Here is a 17,258-nt window from a genome sequence, read left to right on the forward strand (position 1 = left end):
TCTTATATAATAAAGGAACTTCTGGAGGCATTACCATCCCTGACTTCAAACTCTACTACAGAGCTACAGTATTGAAAACAGCTTGGTATTGGTGTGCTTTCTCTTCTAAGGGCACCAAGGTTCAGGTAAGCAAATCTGTGGACTATGCTCCACAGCTCCTGCTACTGAAATTATCCTTCTGGGAGGTGTCGTAATGACACATTCACCCTCCCCTCTGGCCTCCTCACATAATCCTGTCTTGACTCCCATAAAAGTATTTCCAAAGGTTTTTCTAACATTGTTTAAACAGGTTTGGCCCTGGCTAGCCTCTCATTTACTATGATATTAAACATTTTGACTCCTTGCTCCTCCTTTAATGGGTAATCAAATTTGTTTGTTCCATGAACAAACAGATTACTTTTCAAATAGTTATGCAAAAGGTAGTGCTGCACCTCTTCTGGACCAGATCCAGACACATCATAGCTTGCTTGCACGAAATGATCTAAGTCTTCCTTAGAATTTTCAAATTAAAAAAATTGCATGTTTCTTATACCAACAGTCTCCCACAACATTCATGGTTTGATTTTTGTCTTGTGTCTCTGGTTCTTGTTTACTTAGCATCTTTGTACAACTGATATCTTTAAGGCTCAACACCCAAAGACTTTAACTGAGAGTGACCAAGTGATGCTAACCTTTAACCCCTATCATCACTTTTTTTCTTTTTAAGAGTCTCTGAACTTCATTCCTTGGAGGACTCTGTGATCTCTTATCCAGATATTCCTTATAGCAATGCCCTCACCCAGGAAGAACTAGCCAGACAAGCTACGTCCTCTCTTCCCTGAAAGATTTCAAAAGTCTGTTGTTGAACAGGAAGTAAACTGAGCAATGGTCTCCCCACATCAGGATATAGAGAGCAATCGATTATCCCTGAGCCTCAAGTGCAGGAGCCGTGCTGTAGATATGTCAGTTGGGGTTGGACTCCACAAATGTACATTTTGATTAGTTGTGATTTTCTGAAAAGACCTATGCCTGCTGCCAAGAGACATTTCCTTGATGAGGAAAAACTGAGGATTATACTTGTCTTTGAATTTAAGAACAGATATTTAAAATGTTGTTAGGCTTATAATGACTTAGGCTCTTCTCCAAAATCCATGGCTTCACTAGTCCTGGGTAGTTGGCTAGGTTTCTGGTTCCAGGACTGTTTTCCCCACTGTTGATTGGGTTTTAAGGCCAATTAGTTAACTGTTTGTTACCACCAAAGTATGTATTCTACCAATGTACACTTATAGTTTTGGATCACTGTAGGGGTCATTTTAATTGCCACAACTCACAGCCCTTGGAAGGTTGGGCAGATAGTGTAGGTGGATGAAATAGGATATGATAATATTTGGTAGTGTTGATTCTCACTGGGCCAGTTTCAAAGACCCACAACCACGTCATAAAGAACAACATGCAGGAGTGGTTGACTCTGCCTGGATAATCTCAAATTGTCCTCAGAAATTTTCTCACAAAATAGTATGTGCCCAGGGTTGTTACTTTTTTTCTTTTCAACTTTGGTATTATTTAAATTCTATTCCTTGCTTCTTAGACTGAAATTTTGGTAAAATCTAAGAGAAACAGGCTTTTTTCCCCTTAAAAGTGCCCGCAATAAAGAGATAAGAGAGAGGAGAGTGTGTCTGTAAGAAGCAAGGCCACCGCTGCCAAGCTTGGTGTGCTCTTATTTTGAAGTTTATTCTTGTTTCATTGTTTGTTAAAATTTAGTGCTAGCCTGCTTGCTCAATTGCTATGATGTATTTGATATCATCTCTTTTAGGGGAACAAGAACTAAGAGTGTTGCTGACTTGAGACTAGAGGAGACTTGAGACATCCATAACCAGAAGAGAATAGGTTTCTGTGTAGAAAGCTCCTAGTAATTGTTCACTTAACCACTGCAATAGCTTACAGTAAGTTTTAGAGTTTAAAGAGAAATTTTACTAAAAGAAATTACAACTATATAATGATTCACTACAAAATTATACCAAATGACCTGTGAAGTAGTGCTTTAAATTTCCTACTCCTCCTTTCTCTGTTGCTTAATTGTTAAACGGGTATTCTCACTGGTTAACCATTAATCAGGTAGGAGTATTGTTTAATCATTAACCAGAGAGTAACCCCACCTACCCATTAGAGGGTATGGGCTTCTGGTTATCCATTAGCCAGAAGGTTGACATAAGGCCCTTGCATATTCACTGTTCCACAAAGGCTGCAGGAGAATCAGAACCTGCTTAGTCAGAAGAGTGCTAAGCAATGAGTTCCAACCAGCAGCGTGTGAAGCTAAATGATGGCCACTTCATTCCAGCACTGGGCTTTGGCACATACAAACCTGAAGAGGTAAGAACTATGGTGTTCGTGGAGGGTTCCGGAGAAAATAGCCTAAGGGAGGATGGGGAAGATAAAGCTGTCAAGTCACTCATTTCTATGGGACTCTGTGGAACTCACGGAGTTTTGTTTCCCTAGACTAGAGCTATACTACATATGAGAAAGAAGATCGTTTGGCTTTGCCCTGTGTCAAGGTCTTATTATATGATCATTTGTCAATGGTTCAGTGTGTCTTGGCTTGGTAGTAGAAATCAAAGTCACCAGTCTGGAACACTGTTAGCTTTCTTGATTTGATGTTGATTGGAAGAAGGGAGGGTTCCTCTTTTTAGCTCTATATTCTATGGTATTTTCCCCATACCCCAAAAATGCTAGACTTAAAAAATTAGCAAGTGGAATATTTGTGTAGATGAGAAACAGAATAAAAGTCCTAGGATGACTGCTATTCTGTTTTGGGCATGGTCAGTATTTCACAGCAAATGCTGCACCTGAGTTAAGTAAAACATCCAATGCACCACTCTCAACTGTGGGCACTGGGTGGACATTGCAGCATCATGATGGTGAAAATGGCAGGTGTGGGATGCTGGTCTTTGCTAATGTACATTAGGTTTATAGCATAATGGTCCAGAAGGTGCTCTGAAATGAAGTGAGCAAAAACGACAATTTACAAACCTGGAAGGAATTTCATGTTTTAAAATCTTTGATCATTCGACTTTAAGATAAGTGAATTATTTTTTTAAACTTTGAACTCATGTATTTCTTATTTGTAATTTTTACAAGGATATGTATGACATGCCAATGCCCATATTGTCTGGTCTATACCTTATCTTGTCGGAAATATCCAAAGGGCAAAACTGAAGAAATATGATAGGATTTAATTACTTTGTATGATAAAATTGCTAAAAGAAAAGGAAGGCAATGGGGCAGGAGATATCTTCAGTGGTTTATGAGCATTTATTTATTTATTTATTGCTCTTCAAGAACCAGGATTTTATTCCCAGCAGGTACATGGCAGTTCACAACCATCAGTAACTCCAGTTCTAGTGATCTAACAACCTTTTCTGTCCTCCACAGGCACTGCATGCATATGGTGCACAGACATATATGCAGGCAAACATTCTCACAGAAAATTAATCAAAAACAACAGTTTAGAAAAAGAAAGAGGCCACAATCACTATAGAAGTCTCAGCCTGAGTAGCCCTGTAGCTTGATCACTTCTACAGGCCTCAGGGTTCAATGCTTAGAGCCACCATCTCATTTACTATACTATCATCATGAAAAGAATTTCTTTTTCCTGGTTTTTTAATTTGTTCTGAGACAGGGTCTTACTGTGAAGCTCTGGTCCTGGGATTTGCTTTGTAGACCAGGCAGATCTTGAACTCACTGCTTCAGGAGTGCTAGGATTAAAGATGTTGGGTGCCATGTCTAACTCTGATGTTTTTAAATAAATGTGCGGCATGATCCTCTATCCTTTATCATATGGATGTTGTGGCAGAGTAAGCAATAATCTGAAATTTAAGTCTGGTTATATTTTCATTAAACAATGTAACTTTTGTTTTAAGGGCTGATAACCTAACATGACTAATCCCTTACAAATTAGGAACAACTTTCTATACAGATGAGATTTTCAATGTATTGTCACAATTTGATGCAGGAAAAAAAAAGCTCAGTATTTCCTAGGAGTCTTCACGGGGGAAGACTCATGATGCTGCACTGAATATGTATCTCTTATCTGTTTTGTTCCAAATACGTTTCTCCTGTGTTCATTGTACTTGTGACCCCATAAATTATAACAGGGGCTATTTCTATATACTCAGTTCTGTAAGCATTTATAAAATAATCACTGAATTTGAGGTCTACTTGAGGTCCTCTGGTGCAAATAATTGATCATTATTGCATGGGTATAAAGGAGTTAAGGAATATGAAATTCTCATTATTATCCAGGAAGAACTCAGTGAAAGTAGGTTGAAACCTCTTACCTCAAATGCTCAGCTATCTTAGATATGGGGGAAAGGCTCCTGAAATCACCTCTGTGTCTGTGATCTTCATAGTTACTGTTTGTGGATACTGTTAAGTTTTACAGGAGGTGAAATATCAGTGGCCAGGAAACCAGTCTCTTGTTAGGTAATAAAGTAGCATGAGAATGACCTAGGAATATAAAATTCCTCCTTTTTGTCCACTACATCCATTTCAACCTCTCTTACATGCCTTTAAATTCTGCTTTTGTTTACTCTTTAGGTTCCTGAAGATAAGCCACTGGAGGCTATAAATTTAGCTCTAGATGCTGGGTTCCGCCACATCGATACTGCTTATGTGTATCAAACAGAAAAGGATGTAGGGCAGGCTATTCGAAGCAAGATTGCAGCTGGCCTTTTGAAGAGAGAAGACATATTCCTCACTACAAAGGTATTGTGTATGTAGTTCTCAGATACACAGATAAACTGAAATGTGATGTAGGCACGCAAACATTAATTGGATCATTAATTAACTGATAAAATATATATACCGGTACAATTTTTATTACATATGATTTGTAGATGAGTTCATGAAAAGCAAAAAAAAAATTTTGACTTCCCATTGTTTTCAAATATATCACTCTGAAGTTCTTTTCTTTCTCAAACCTCAATTCATTTTTAACATGGGCTGTGAATTCAGCTTAAACTATGAAATTGTGGCTTTCTCTATCTCCTTGATAGCTTTGTAAAATTTATTATATGTTAAATACTAATTTTATCTTTAACCATTTAAGAGCAGTAAAAGAGAACTTTCATATTAAAGGTTAAAGTACAATTATTAGTGTCCGTCACACATTAAAATGTCATCTGTTGCTTCTGTTCAATTATGTAAACAAAGTGATGCTAACTCTTCTCTAATGGTAAAAATGGGTCAAATAATTAGATTAATAATTGCTTTTGATCTATGTGAGATTTAATTTAGAGGCTGAATATTATTTGTAAAAAACATGAGTTTTATCTTTTGAGAAATTTTCTTTTATTTTTGAAGGATTAAGACAAACTTATGATCAAGTTCATATTTGTAAGTCAGATTAATAAAAACCACAAAACAAAGGGGATTTCATGTCTTTGATTATAAGTTTCTACATAGTGCAAATGCATTTATATTAGATAAAGTAAAACTTCCATATTTGGATTGTTTACTAATCTAGGATTACTTCCATTCTTTCATGTAAATAGCTTTGGTGCACTTTCTTTAGACCAGAGCTGGTTCGATCTAACTTGGAAAAATCATTGAAAAACCTTCAACTGGATTATGTTGACCTCTATATTCTTCATTACCCAGTGCCAATGAAGGTAAGCAATTTGAATGGTCAGACTTTATCAACTTTGACAATGGCATGGTTATCATTTTTTTCTGGATGATCAAGATAAAGTTCTATTTTATTTTTATGTAAATTCAATTTATTTATTACATAATCTACTCAAAATAGAATATGCAAATGGCCATAAAATTGAAATCCAAGCAATTGCTAGAATTACAGACTCAAAAAGTGTTCAAAAATGTCACTATTTATGCATTTTTCATATTACGCTACTAGGTATAGAGGTTTTAGTAAAGTATTTTGTTTTCTTGTGGCATTGAGAGAGTTCAAGCTTTCTGGTTATCACCTTTTTATAGCATCATTAAGTTTTCCTCCATCAAAATTAGCTCGGAAAACAACTTTGATTAACCATCTTTAGTGGACAAACTTTCCTATTGCCAAAATATGTTCAGGTAGGAAAAGAATATTGATTATGTGGCTTGCATCAGGACTGAAATCTACTATTACCGGAGGTCAGGATTGTATGTCTAATAAAATTTTTAGTGAAAGAGAAATCTCTCATCAAAAGCATAAATAAGAAGTAACAAAGTAATGGACAACAGTTAGGAGACTACAGATAGATCTGTGAGAATACTGTTTACTAATAACAATAATAACTAATATGTTTGTAAAACTATTACATATATATATATACATATATATACAGTTTATACAAGAAACTAGTTCAAGTACCTGAGAATACTCCTTATACTTCCACATACAAATCACTTTGTAAATGTAAGTACATAGAATGATGCTCTTGTTAATACATATTTAGTGTTCTATTTCTAGCTATTCCTTTGATTATAATTGTGTTTAGTCAAATTATTGTGAAGACTGTTTCTGTTCCAGCCAGGGGAGGATCTATTTCCAGCAGATGACGATGGGAATACATTATTGGACACAGTGGATATCTGTGCCACATGGGAGGTGAGCAGTTGTAAGAGGGACAGTGGAGGAGCTGGGAGAGGGAAACCGGATCATGCTTGAGGAAGGGGGGTATATGCCTCTGGGTGTATAAATTCATTATGTTTAATGGATGTGTTACCAGAGTGAAGAAGAGCCATGCATTACCATAGTGTAATGAAGAACTACTCAGGACAACAGGAATGAATGTATTTTGCCAACATATGTAGTGTGAAAATCTGGTTCTTAGTAAGGATGCAGTAATTCCTTCATGGCTGTCACTTTCTTCCTCTATTATCTTCACTCTTTTGGGTTCTTCACATTCAGTTTCAGCGATCATCTGGCCAGTCTCTCCTTAGTGCCACTTTCTCAGTGTTAGTGTGATAATGATCAAACCCAGGGTCTTTCACTGCTAGCAAGTGCTCTGCCACTGAACTGTATGTCCAGAGCAAAATGGTGTACTCTTAACTGTTCCTTTTTGCATTTATTTCAGTGTAAATATGACTCTTCACAACTCCTTTATTTCTAGGCTGTGGAGAAGTGTAAGGATGCAGGATTGGTCAAGTCCATTGGGGTTTCCAACTTTAATAGCAGGCAGCTGGAGAAAATCTTGAAGAAGCCTGGGCTTAAGTACAAGCCTGTCTGCAACCAGGTGAGAAACGTCACACTCCCCTTAGTCTCATATACGTTCCCTTATCTCTGTTCTGATGCCTCCAGTCCATTTGATCCTTCCTCAAGTCACCTTGTTTCCATTGAAAAGAAGATTCCCAGAATAGTGCCACTGTAGCAAAGGATACTTTGAGATTCTAAAATTCAGTTTTGCGGTATTAAATTTTGTGAAAAGGAGACCATACTGTCATGTCCAACTGGTGCAAAATGTGGAGATTTAAAGTGATCCAGGAAGCAGATGTCACTAGTAGTATTTCAGGATCAAAGTAGACTTATCTGACCTAAGAAAATGTAGTCTATCAGACAAGTGAAGGTGCTGGCAAATGGGCCGACTTATAGTGAGTAGGTCATAAGAGCATGGAATGAGCAGTGAAAGGAGAGGATGAAAATGAGCGAGATGAGTAGGCAGGGCAGCTTTGGAGGCAAAGGGTTATTCTTTCCTCTTAGTATGCCCGGTCTTGGGATTTTGAAAGAAAGACATTGCTGCAGGGAGTATAAAGTCTACAAACCATGCACATTTAACTGATCGTCTCTTCATAGTGATATTAATGTTTGATAAAAGCTATACTTGGGGATTACATGCAGAACATACAGTAGATTCTGTGCCAGAAAACCTCTAGGTGAGCGTTTCTTTTCTTCCTCATCTCTTACAAGCTATTTTAAACGCATGCATGTATTCTGTGAGTGGCCCTATATTCTCTATTACAATTTAACACATGCTCATCATGTACCAAAGATCTTTGTCTGGAAACTGTAGTGACCTGGCTGCTATGGTAGTAAAGAAGAGATTTGCAGGCAGTTGAAATATTTAACTATAGATCAGAAAAAGAAAGGTGTCTTATAGAGTGCACCAGAAAAGGGCAGTGTGCTGGACATAAAGGAAGCATTGCCTGGTACAGGCCCTTAGACCACTTCACCGCACTCCCTGCTGGAAGGCCTTGATGGCTGGTCAGAGGTTTCAGTTTATCATGGCCTGGCAGCTTTTTCCAAAAGCATAGTACAGGGAAACTCCCTCTCTTTTCAGTAATACTTCCTGCTCTCTACTGCCCTCATCTAGAGACTGTCCCTGGGTGTGGAGGACTGATCTTATCTAAAAGCTGTCTCTTAGCCAGATTCCTGATATTTATTGACCCTTGGCACAGATTCCTGCTAGAAGGCTCATGCTGGGAGTTTTGCTATAGAAATCTATTGTCACATATGTGGTCTTGTGATAGGAGCATGTCACTTAATCTCAATCTGGGTTTGTCCTCAAGTTCCCCAGTTCTATATTTTCCTTATAACATGGGATACAGTTGAGCTGATTCACTGAAGTCTGTCTTCTGGAGGGCTGTCTCTGTCACACTCACAGCCATCCTAACCTTGTTCTCCAGTTCTGCCCCCTCCATCCCCATGGACTAATGCAGCCCGCGATCTGGAGGAAGAAGCAGAACCACTCTTCTCTATCCTTTCCTCTTTCTTCTTTGTTCCCCAATCAGCTTGTCTCGATTTTCAAGTCATCTGTCCATGTAGGATTTCATATTTCTACAAGGTCTAGTACTTAGAAAAGTCAAAAAAGTGGGTTATTTGTCTTTCTTCAACTGTTTTAATTTACTTACTGTAATTATCTCCAATGCATTAATTTTTCTACATGCAGTTAACTTTATACATTTTTATGAATAAAAACTTCCACTGTGCTTAGAAACCACATAAGGGCTATCCTTTCCTCTGTTGTTGGCAGCTATGCTGGTTCCCTAACTTAGCTATCATGAACTGGTCTGCTATTAATAGCTTTTCCTGAATAAACAATACTGTTTCAGGTCATTACGTTTTTTTCATAATAACATGAAATTGTGACTTTCCAATATAACAAATATGTGTGTGTGTGTGTGTGTGTGTGTGTGTGTGTATGTGTATGGCATTAATTTTCTCAAAAAAATTTTATCATAATTTTTGTGAAGCATCCTAAATAATTGACAGACTGAAGAAGAATATTTTTGCTTCCTAACCTGTATCTCAAAATAGTGACAGTTTGTCACATGGACAAGTACACCCATTCAGGGTATATCTCTACATATATATATTTACTTTATATCTTTCCAATATTTTCTTTAATTTTTAAAATTACATTTGGGTGTGTGCATTTGTGTTGTGTATGTACATGTGTGTATGCTTATGTGTGTGTATGTATGTGTGTGTTACGGTACATATGTAAAGGAGGAAAGGAGAGGACTTGTGAGTTTCATTGAAAAACTCAGGTCTGACTTGTCAGCAAGTAATTTAACCCACTGGCTCTATTTCGGAAACATTCTTAGGACCTTCTTCAAAGTAGTTTCTTTAAGTGTTCACCTTCAGAAAGTTCAGAAAATAACTCCCAAAAATGGAGACGTGATCAGACATAGTTAGACTTGTATTTAAAAAAATTAACAATTTTTCCATAATCTGAACTTGCGTATATTTAAATTTCCCAGATATTTTTGGAAATGTCTTCAAGTCAGTACTGTATTTTCGCTTTGTAATCCAAATTGGAATTTGAACTTCAAGATCTGCTTTATAGAATTACTTTATCATAATAAAAATATTTTTGTGTCATATTAGTATATAGATGTGAAATTAAATTTTAAAGATGCAGCTTAAATGATATTGATAATCAAAATATGTTACATTTTCTTATTTAATCCTTCCCTTTTACATAAACACTAGTATTTTGTATGATTAGATACTATTCTGTTTGTCCCTCTATTCTAAAGGTGGAATGCCATCTTTACCTGAACCAGAGCAAACTGTTGAACTACTGCAAGTCAAAGGACATTGTGCTAGTTGCCTACTGTGCTCTTGGATCTCAACGACCTAAACGATGGTAAGGACAGTAAGGAGTTTACTCCAAACACCAGTATTGGTGAAATCTTTTTAATAATAACATAAACTCAGGTTTCAGAAGCTCATTTTGAACTTGCTAAGAGAGAGAGAAGAATTTCCATTTTTGAGGAGATCTTGATGATGGAAGTTATTGGTCCAACGATTTTTTTTTTTTTTTGAAGATCCCTGGTTCTGAAGCCTCCTATCAATTCTTAGCTTTTGAAGCTAAAGTTTTCGGCCTTTATTTTCAGGGTGGACCCAAACTCCCCAGTTCTCTTGAATGATCCAGTTCTTTGTGACATGGCAAAAAAGCACAAGAGAAGTCCAGCCCAGATTGCTCTTCGTTACCATCTTCAACGTGGAATCGTGGTCCTTGCCCAGAGTTACAAACAGAATGAGATAAAAGAGAACTTACAGGTGACCAGGGAGGCTGTGGGCATCTGGACTCTTACACATCCTCTCTCTTCTATTTTCTTCTTTGAAATCTCAAAGGGAACTTTTTGGCACAGAGAATCTCCCTAGCACTTCCTGCTCACGTGAGATTTCAGTTGCATGCAGAAATGTTTTGTTCTACTCTACAACATAACAACTTAGCTTGATAAAATTCTATCTAGAGAGAGCACAGAAATTTAGAATTCAGAATTAAGTCAGCTGTGCACCGTGAACAGCTTTGCTATGGGTCTCTTCATTGTTTGATGAAATGAGAGTTGAAGTTTGGGTAGATATTTTCATATGATAAACTCTTGTGTCTTTATTTTGTATTTGACTTGCATATTCACATATTTTATTTTATTTTTGTTTATTAATTTTTATTTATATGTATAGATGTTTTGGCTGCATACATGTCTGTGCACCATGTCCATGCCTGGTGTCTGCAGAGGCTAGAAAAGGGTGCCCTGGAGCTGAAGTTGTGAATGATTGTCAGCTGTGCTGTGTGTTCTGGGACTATAACCTGCTCAGGAAGTTCAGATAGTGTTTAAACCAGGGGGCCATAGCTAGTATCATGCACACATATTTTAATATGGATGTATTTATTTCTTATGAGTTGCTTTACTGGCTAATATCATATTCCTTTATTGAAGACTAACCTATATTGTTGACTACTAATATTATTTTCAACTTCAAGAACTTTGTTATACCATTATGTAAAACAATTGAAAAATGAACCAGGTCCAACCTAGAGTTTTAATATAGAGTATATTTTTAGTTCATTATTTTATGGTTTTATATTTTTCTAGAGTTATATCTGAGCACTGAGTGGTCTGTCTACCTTGCGTTCTCTCAAGTACATTTAAAGAACTAGTGTATGTATTTGCAAGATGATGATATCCATCTGACTCAGGATACAGTTGATCTTTTCTGTGATGTTCTTTAGCCCCAAATAGTTTTCATTCATTAGCCAAATGGCATAGGCTTCCTTTTCTCACATATTCCTCTTTCAAGACACTGAGTCAATACTTGCAAAGACTTTAAATCTAGGAAATAATTATCTACCACATATTCTGCTAAGTTAAGACTCGGGAGATGGTTCAGTTATTAAAGTTCTTGCCAAGCAAACCTGGGACTGGACTTTAGATCCACAGAACTCACATTCAAGGTAGGTATGGTGCACTCCTCTAATTGAGCTTTGCAGGCAGAGATAAGGGATTCCCAAGAGTAAGTTGACTAGTGAAAACTGTCATATTGTTGTTCACTGGGTCTGATGGAGAGATCCTGCCTCAATGAATAAAGTACAAGAGCTATGTGGATGAAGTCTGGTATCAACCTCAGTCTTCCACATACAATACACGCATATGTGAACCCCTACATATGCACATATAAAAATACATGAATACTGTATATACACATATGGAAATAGACAAAGGACAAAAAGTGTTAAAATTAAAGGAGTCAGAATAAGGACATTGCCTCTTAGTAGAAGTAGGTGCACATTTGCATGGAGTGTGAAGACTTGATAATATGAGTTATAATTAATTTGCAGCATTTATATCTTCTCCACATTAATTACCTTACAAATTCAGATACATTTATTCTATCCTAAATTCTGCTGTGCTCTCCTCTCTCTCTCTCTCTCTCTCTCTTTCTCTCTCTCTCTCTCTGTGTGTGTGTGTGTGTGTGTTTGTCTATTTTCATTAGCAAAAATTTCTCTTTATTGTGTTTCTTCATTCCTTTATTTTGTGGTTAAATGTCATGTTCTTTTTTTTTTCATTGAGAACAAAACATCATACACCATATATATTTAAAAAGCGCATTTCTTTCCAAACTCTAGTTGAAGTGCAGCTTCTGAAATTACGTAAAATAAAAATTAAAGAACAGTTAAATAATGTTCTAAATGGCTATGTAGTGTTGCCAGCAAGAGTAATTATAATCATGGATTCTCTTTGTCTTATTTATGTGAACCTCTTTTCAAAATATGACAAACTACCTTAACAATATGACTTAACAATAGTTCAGGTCTTAAACAAGACCTGAATAAGGACAATGACAAATAATTCCACTGCATGTAAAGAAGAAATCTCATAATTTAGCATACTTAGATAGAGAACTACAGACAAATAATTTTAAGAGCCTAAGACCTGTAGAATTGGTCTTCCTTAGGATGGGGTACTTGTTTATCCAACAGCCACTGGTCAGCCATGAAATGATATACAAACAAACAACACTAAACAGATTCAGCAGAATGCGTTTATGTACATGGGTGTGTATCTGTGTGTGTAGAATAAATGAACAAAAGGTGGGGAATGATATAATGAGATTTGAATAAAAATAAAATATGATTTTCTGTGCAGATAAATCGTATATGTGTGAATTTCTTTTATTATTATTTACCTTGATTATATCTTTCAGTGTTTAAATATTTAAGTTTTTAGATAAATACTAAATTTCTCTATCAGTTGAGGAAGAACTGAAAGTTTGAAATATTAAGAATTTTAATATGTAACTATATTAAGAATTTACAATTTTATATGACCTTTTTATATATTAACAACTTAATTTTTTCCATTAAGGCATTTGCATATATCTTGTTAAGTTTATAAAGAGAAGTGGTGCTATTTATCATCATTTACTAATTAATCCTTTTTTTCTTTTGTTAGTTTTTAAATATAAAGAAAAGTTTGCTCAGTGATTTTTTTTTACTAGATAAATCAGTAGCTAGATTTGGACACTTTAAGCTTTTCCTTCTGTCTCCACCTCTCTTTCCTTCCCTTCCTACCCCCTTTTCTTCTTTCTATTTATTTATCACCTTTTTAAAAAAGAAATAACTAAAGATTTAATGATTTATTTGTGCCAATAATTTAGATATTAGTAGAAAATTGCTTTATGTAAAGAAACCCAATGCCAGCCAGTGAAATTTTATTCACGCCAAATACTTTCTTTTTTTGAAATGATAAAATTAACACCTGAATAAATTGTGCCTTAAACTGTGTTACAAAGAGTTCTATTTATTTATGTAAATACTTGAATTATTGGGTTCAGAAATTTATTTTAGATTGTTTGAAATCTAGCACCATGGTCTTTGAATAATGTTCCCTTTGGTAAATTGTACTGCTTCAACAGATCTCAAAAGTGGTTTCCTTTAACTTTTATTTGATATCCTTTGATCACTTGAGTATCTTGCTTAATGTCATAAAATAACTTTCACGGGTTTTTGCATATTCACAAGTTGCATTTGTAGAATAAAATATAACTCACTTGGGTTTTAAAATTTTGCAAATAGACACTGTCCTAAAATGTTTCAAATTGTTCAATAGGTATTTGAATTTGAGCTGCCTTCAGAGGATATGAAAATTCTAGATGGCCTGAACAAAAATTTAAGATATGCACCTGCTCCATTGTAAGTCACTCTTATTAATATGTCAGAATTTATTTTAGCTTATGTCTTTTCCTTTTCAGTGAATGTTTGTTCATAGAATCAATCACTTCATTAGTTTCTTGAAAGCTACCATTATGACAATTATTTTTAGCTGGGTGTTGGTGGCACATGTTTTTAATCCCAGCACTCAGGAGGCAGAGGCTAGTGGATCTCTGTGAGCTCAAGATCTGCCTGCCTTAGCTGTTGAGTACTGTGCGTTCAAAGTCAGTGTGGTCTACAGAACTAGTTTCAGAAGAGCTAGGGCTGTTACACGAAGAAACCATGTCTTGAGAAACCAAAATCAAAACCACACAAACAAATAAACAAAAACATTGATCTCACTTCTTGCTCTTTGGACATATAATTTTGTACTTTAAAAGGATAGACAGTTTTCAATGGCATGTATGTTGTCATCACTATTAGATGATAATGGATTATTAGAGAAAATTGAAAGATAAAGACAAGACATAATGTGTAGGTGGAGGCTTCTCTTTCGTTTCCTGGAAACTAAGACCCGAATAATCACACAGAAATTATATTAATTACAATAATGTTTGGTCAAAGGCTCAACCATATTTCTAGCTAGTTCTTATATCTTAAATTGACCCATTTCTATATTTTGTGTATCACCATGAGGCTGCAACTTACTGGGTAAAGGTCCAGCATGTACTTCTACTTTGGCAGCTACATGGTGTCTCCTTGACTTCACCTGCTCTCTCTAAATATTTCTGTTCAGAGTTCACACCTGGCTTTACTCTGCTAAGCCATTGGAAAAAACAGTTTATTCACCAACCAATAAAAGCAACACATATATAGAAGGACATCTCACATCAATAATGCATGTTAGACTTGCAAGTACTTAGTAATTCTTGTTATATATTAAGTATTATAATAAGTAATAATTTTTTCAATTTATACTTTTGAATGGTGATAATCTATAGATCTACAAATTTTATGTTAAGCTTGATTCTTAGCCATAGGAATCTATCTTATTAGAGACGTTCTGAATTTAACACCTTATGTTGTATACAATGGTCAGTACATAAATAATGAATGAATTGACAAGGAATTTAGTACCTATAAGCTGTGTTCACCACATTATTTTGTGATAATTAATGCTTAGACTTTCATTAAATATGATATTCAGTTTTTTATTTTATTGAGACACTAAAATGAGACATAATGTTTCCTTCTATGCTTTGACAGACTGAATAAGAAGCAAAAAGGAAGGAGTATACGTGTATGTCTGTTTGCATTTGTCTGCTCTAGACAAGTGAATTTAATTTGAAACAAAAGCAGTTTTATTTTGTTAAAAACATTTCCTTCATATCCAAGTTTATGAAAATAAAAATAGTTGATCTGCAACCAGCCAGGAAAATTGAGTGGTTAAGTCTAAAGATGGCATCATTGATTTCTGATTTACCACCAAGGAAATGAATCTAAGCATTAATATTTTATATTTTTCTTTTCTATTTTAGTGGTAAGGGTCACCCGGAATATCCTTTTTCTGATGAATTTTAATATGGATGCCTTTGTCTTGACTTCTATCCCAAGTCTCAAAGTCCCTCTATATGGATATTGATCTGGGTGACATCCGAGATGCTGTAGACTGAACATATATCACTTATGCTCAGTCTGAACTGCTTAACAACTCAACTTCAGCTAGAGCCGTGTCCACCAGTCTACCATAAACCATTACATTTTCATTATGCTTTGAAATAATGGCAACAATTCCTATAAAGATCTTTCTTTAATATTGTCTGCATTTCTTGCCTGGTTTGTTTTCTTTTGAATCTTTGAGACAAAAAATTAACTTTTTTGGAAGTTTGGGTGTATAATTTAGGAAATGATAACTTAAGGGGTTATAGTGGGTGTATACCTTCTCTTCTAGCAAAGTTGCAAGTACCAGGTATTTGTGAGAATGCTCATCTGACTTGTAAGCCCAAAAGAAAACACACTGCACATATTCCTGGTTCTTAGTCTGGAAGGGGAAGCATTCTTGGAAAGGCTGACCCACAGTGCCAGTGTTCCCTCACAACTTCCAAATTACAGAGAACTGGAAATGTTCAGTGAGACATTCCTGAGATAGTGTTGGTCCATGAGGTGGCAGGGGGGGTTGAGTGATCTTTAGGTACAGAAGTATGTCATCAGGAGTTGCTATGTTCCTTTATTAGAGTAACAGTAGTAGGTTTCTCCCTAGAGCTTTGGTCTATTTAATCTCAGGTTCTTAGCCTGATTAACAGTGTCAGGTACGGGTTGCTCATTGTGTTGCAGGCCTTAAATTTAATAAAGTGGGGTTGGTTACTTCCATAACATTTGTACCACTATTCCACTAGTATATCTTGCTGACATATCACTATTGTAAGCTGCAAGATTACAATATTATTATTGGTGGTATTGATGATTATCTTTCTACCCTGGTAGCACGAAAAGCAATTTTTATTACCACAAACACTAATCAGTAGAGTTGAAGCTTCTAACTGGGCATTAGATTTATTTCTTCATGTTTGATTATGTAGTAAATATGATATTGCTCACAAAGAGCCTGCCCATGTTTCACAGATCATAGAGCATTATTTTACCTTCATAATAATAAATTACAACATCAAGTAAATGAAAACAGCCACAACAGAACATCGAAATATATGGAGTTACGAAGTTTCACATTTTCTTATGGAAATGTCAACGATTTACTTGGTTTTGGCTAATTGATATTATCCAGTTACAATAATTTATCCTATTGGTCCAATGCTTTGAAGATTCATCAGAGTAAAGTTATGCTTATCCTCTCTAAAATAATTTACCCTTTCCTCTCAGCCCAGGATGTACACTAACATCAGCAACAACTGCTGTCACCAGAGCAACAGCTTTGGTTCAAGGTGCTATTTTTCCTTATCTTAGCAACCAGTTTCCACAGAATCTTTGTAAACTCTAGAAAGTAGATAGAAATAAACTTATATCATTTGCATTTGAAAACACTATTGGACTATTGTTCAATATCTGTTCCCATAATAAGGAATGCTGACCTTGATTCTATAACATTGGAGGAGAAAATATGATATCCTTTTAGATATCATACTGCTTCTTCTCATTTTTTTCTTGATTTTCCTTCCTCTTTAGTGGGAAGTACCCTACAACAGATGGGCACAGGAGATCACTTCCTATGTATAACCCTAGCAGCACAGATATTAAGGGCAACATTCAATAAATGGGACCTACTAAAACTGAGAAGCTTCTGTAAAGCAAAGGACACTGTCACTAAGACAAAAAGGCAACCTACTGACTGGGATAAGATCTTCACCAACCCCGCAACAGACAAAGGTCTGATCTCCAAAATATATA

At 35.7% G+C, this 17,258-nt stretch overlaps 1 protein-coding gene across 6 annotated transcripts in view; it reads left to right on the forward strand.

Annotated features, from left to right (window-relative positions):
• The window catches only part of LOC101999289 (aldo-keto reductase family 1 member C13-like), a 22,808-nt gene extending 7,127 nt beyond the window's left edge, over positions 1–15,681 (forward strand). For 4 of the 6 annotated variants that reach the window (XM_005365385.2, XM_005365386.2, XM_005365387.2 and 1 more), the window contains 10 exons: positions 1,793–1,922; positions 2,221–2,349; positions 4,573–4,740; positions 5,529–5,645; positions 6,506–6,583; positions 7,089–7,211; positions 9,955–10,064; positions 10,315–10,480; positions 13,816–13,898; positions 15,395–15,681. In XM_005365385.2, the coding sequence (XP_005365442.1) occupies positions 2,266–2,349; positions 4,573–4,740; positions 5,529–5,645; positions 6,506–6,583; positions 7,089–7,211; positions 9,955–10,064; positions 10,315–10,480; positions 13,816–13,898; positions 15,395–15,437 (972 nt within the window). In that variant the 5' untranslated portion in view covers positions 1,793–1,922; positions 2,221–2,265 and the 3' untranslated portion in view covers positions 15,438–15,681. The remainder of the gene's footprint in view (positions 1–1,792; positions 1,923–2,220; positions 2,350–4,572; positions 4,741–5,528; positions 5,646–6,505; positions 6,584–7,088; positions 7,212–9,954; positions 10,065–10,314; positions 10,481–13,815; positions 13,899–15,394) is intronic. The other 2 variants (XM_013353140.1, XM_013353141.1) reach the window with 1 other exon arrangement.
• The last annotated feature ends 1,577 nt before the right edge of the window (positions 15,682–17,258 follow it).

The sequence above is a fragment of the Microtus ochrogaster genome, unplaced genomic scaffold (genome assembly GCF_000317375.1).
Source record: "Microtus ochrogaster isolate Prairie Vole_2 unplaced genomic scaffold, MicOch1.0 UNK2, whole genome shotgun sequence".
NCBI lineage: Eukaryota > Metazoa > Chordata > Mammalia > Rodentia > Cricetidae > Microtus > Microtus ochrogaster.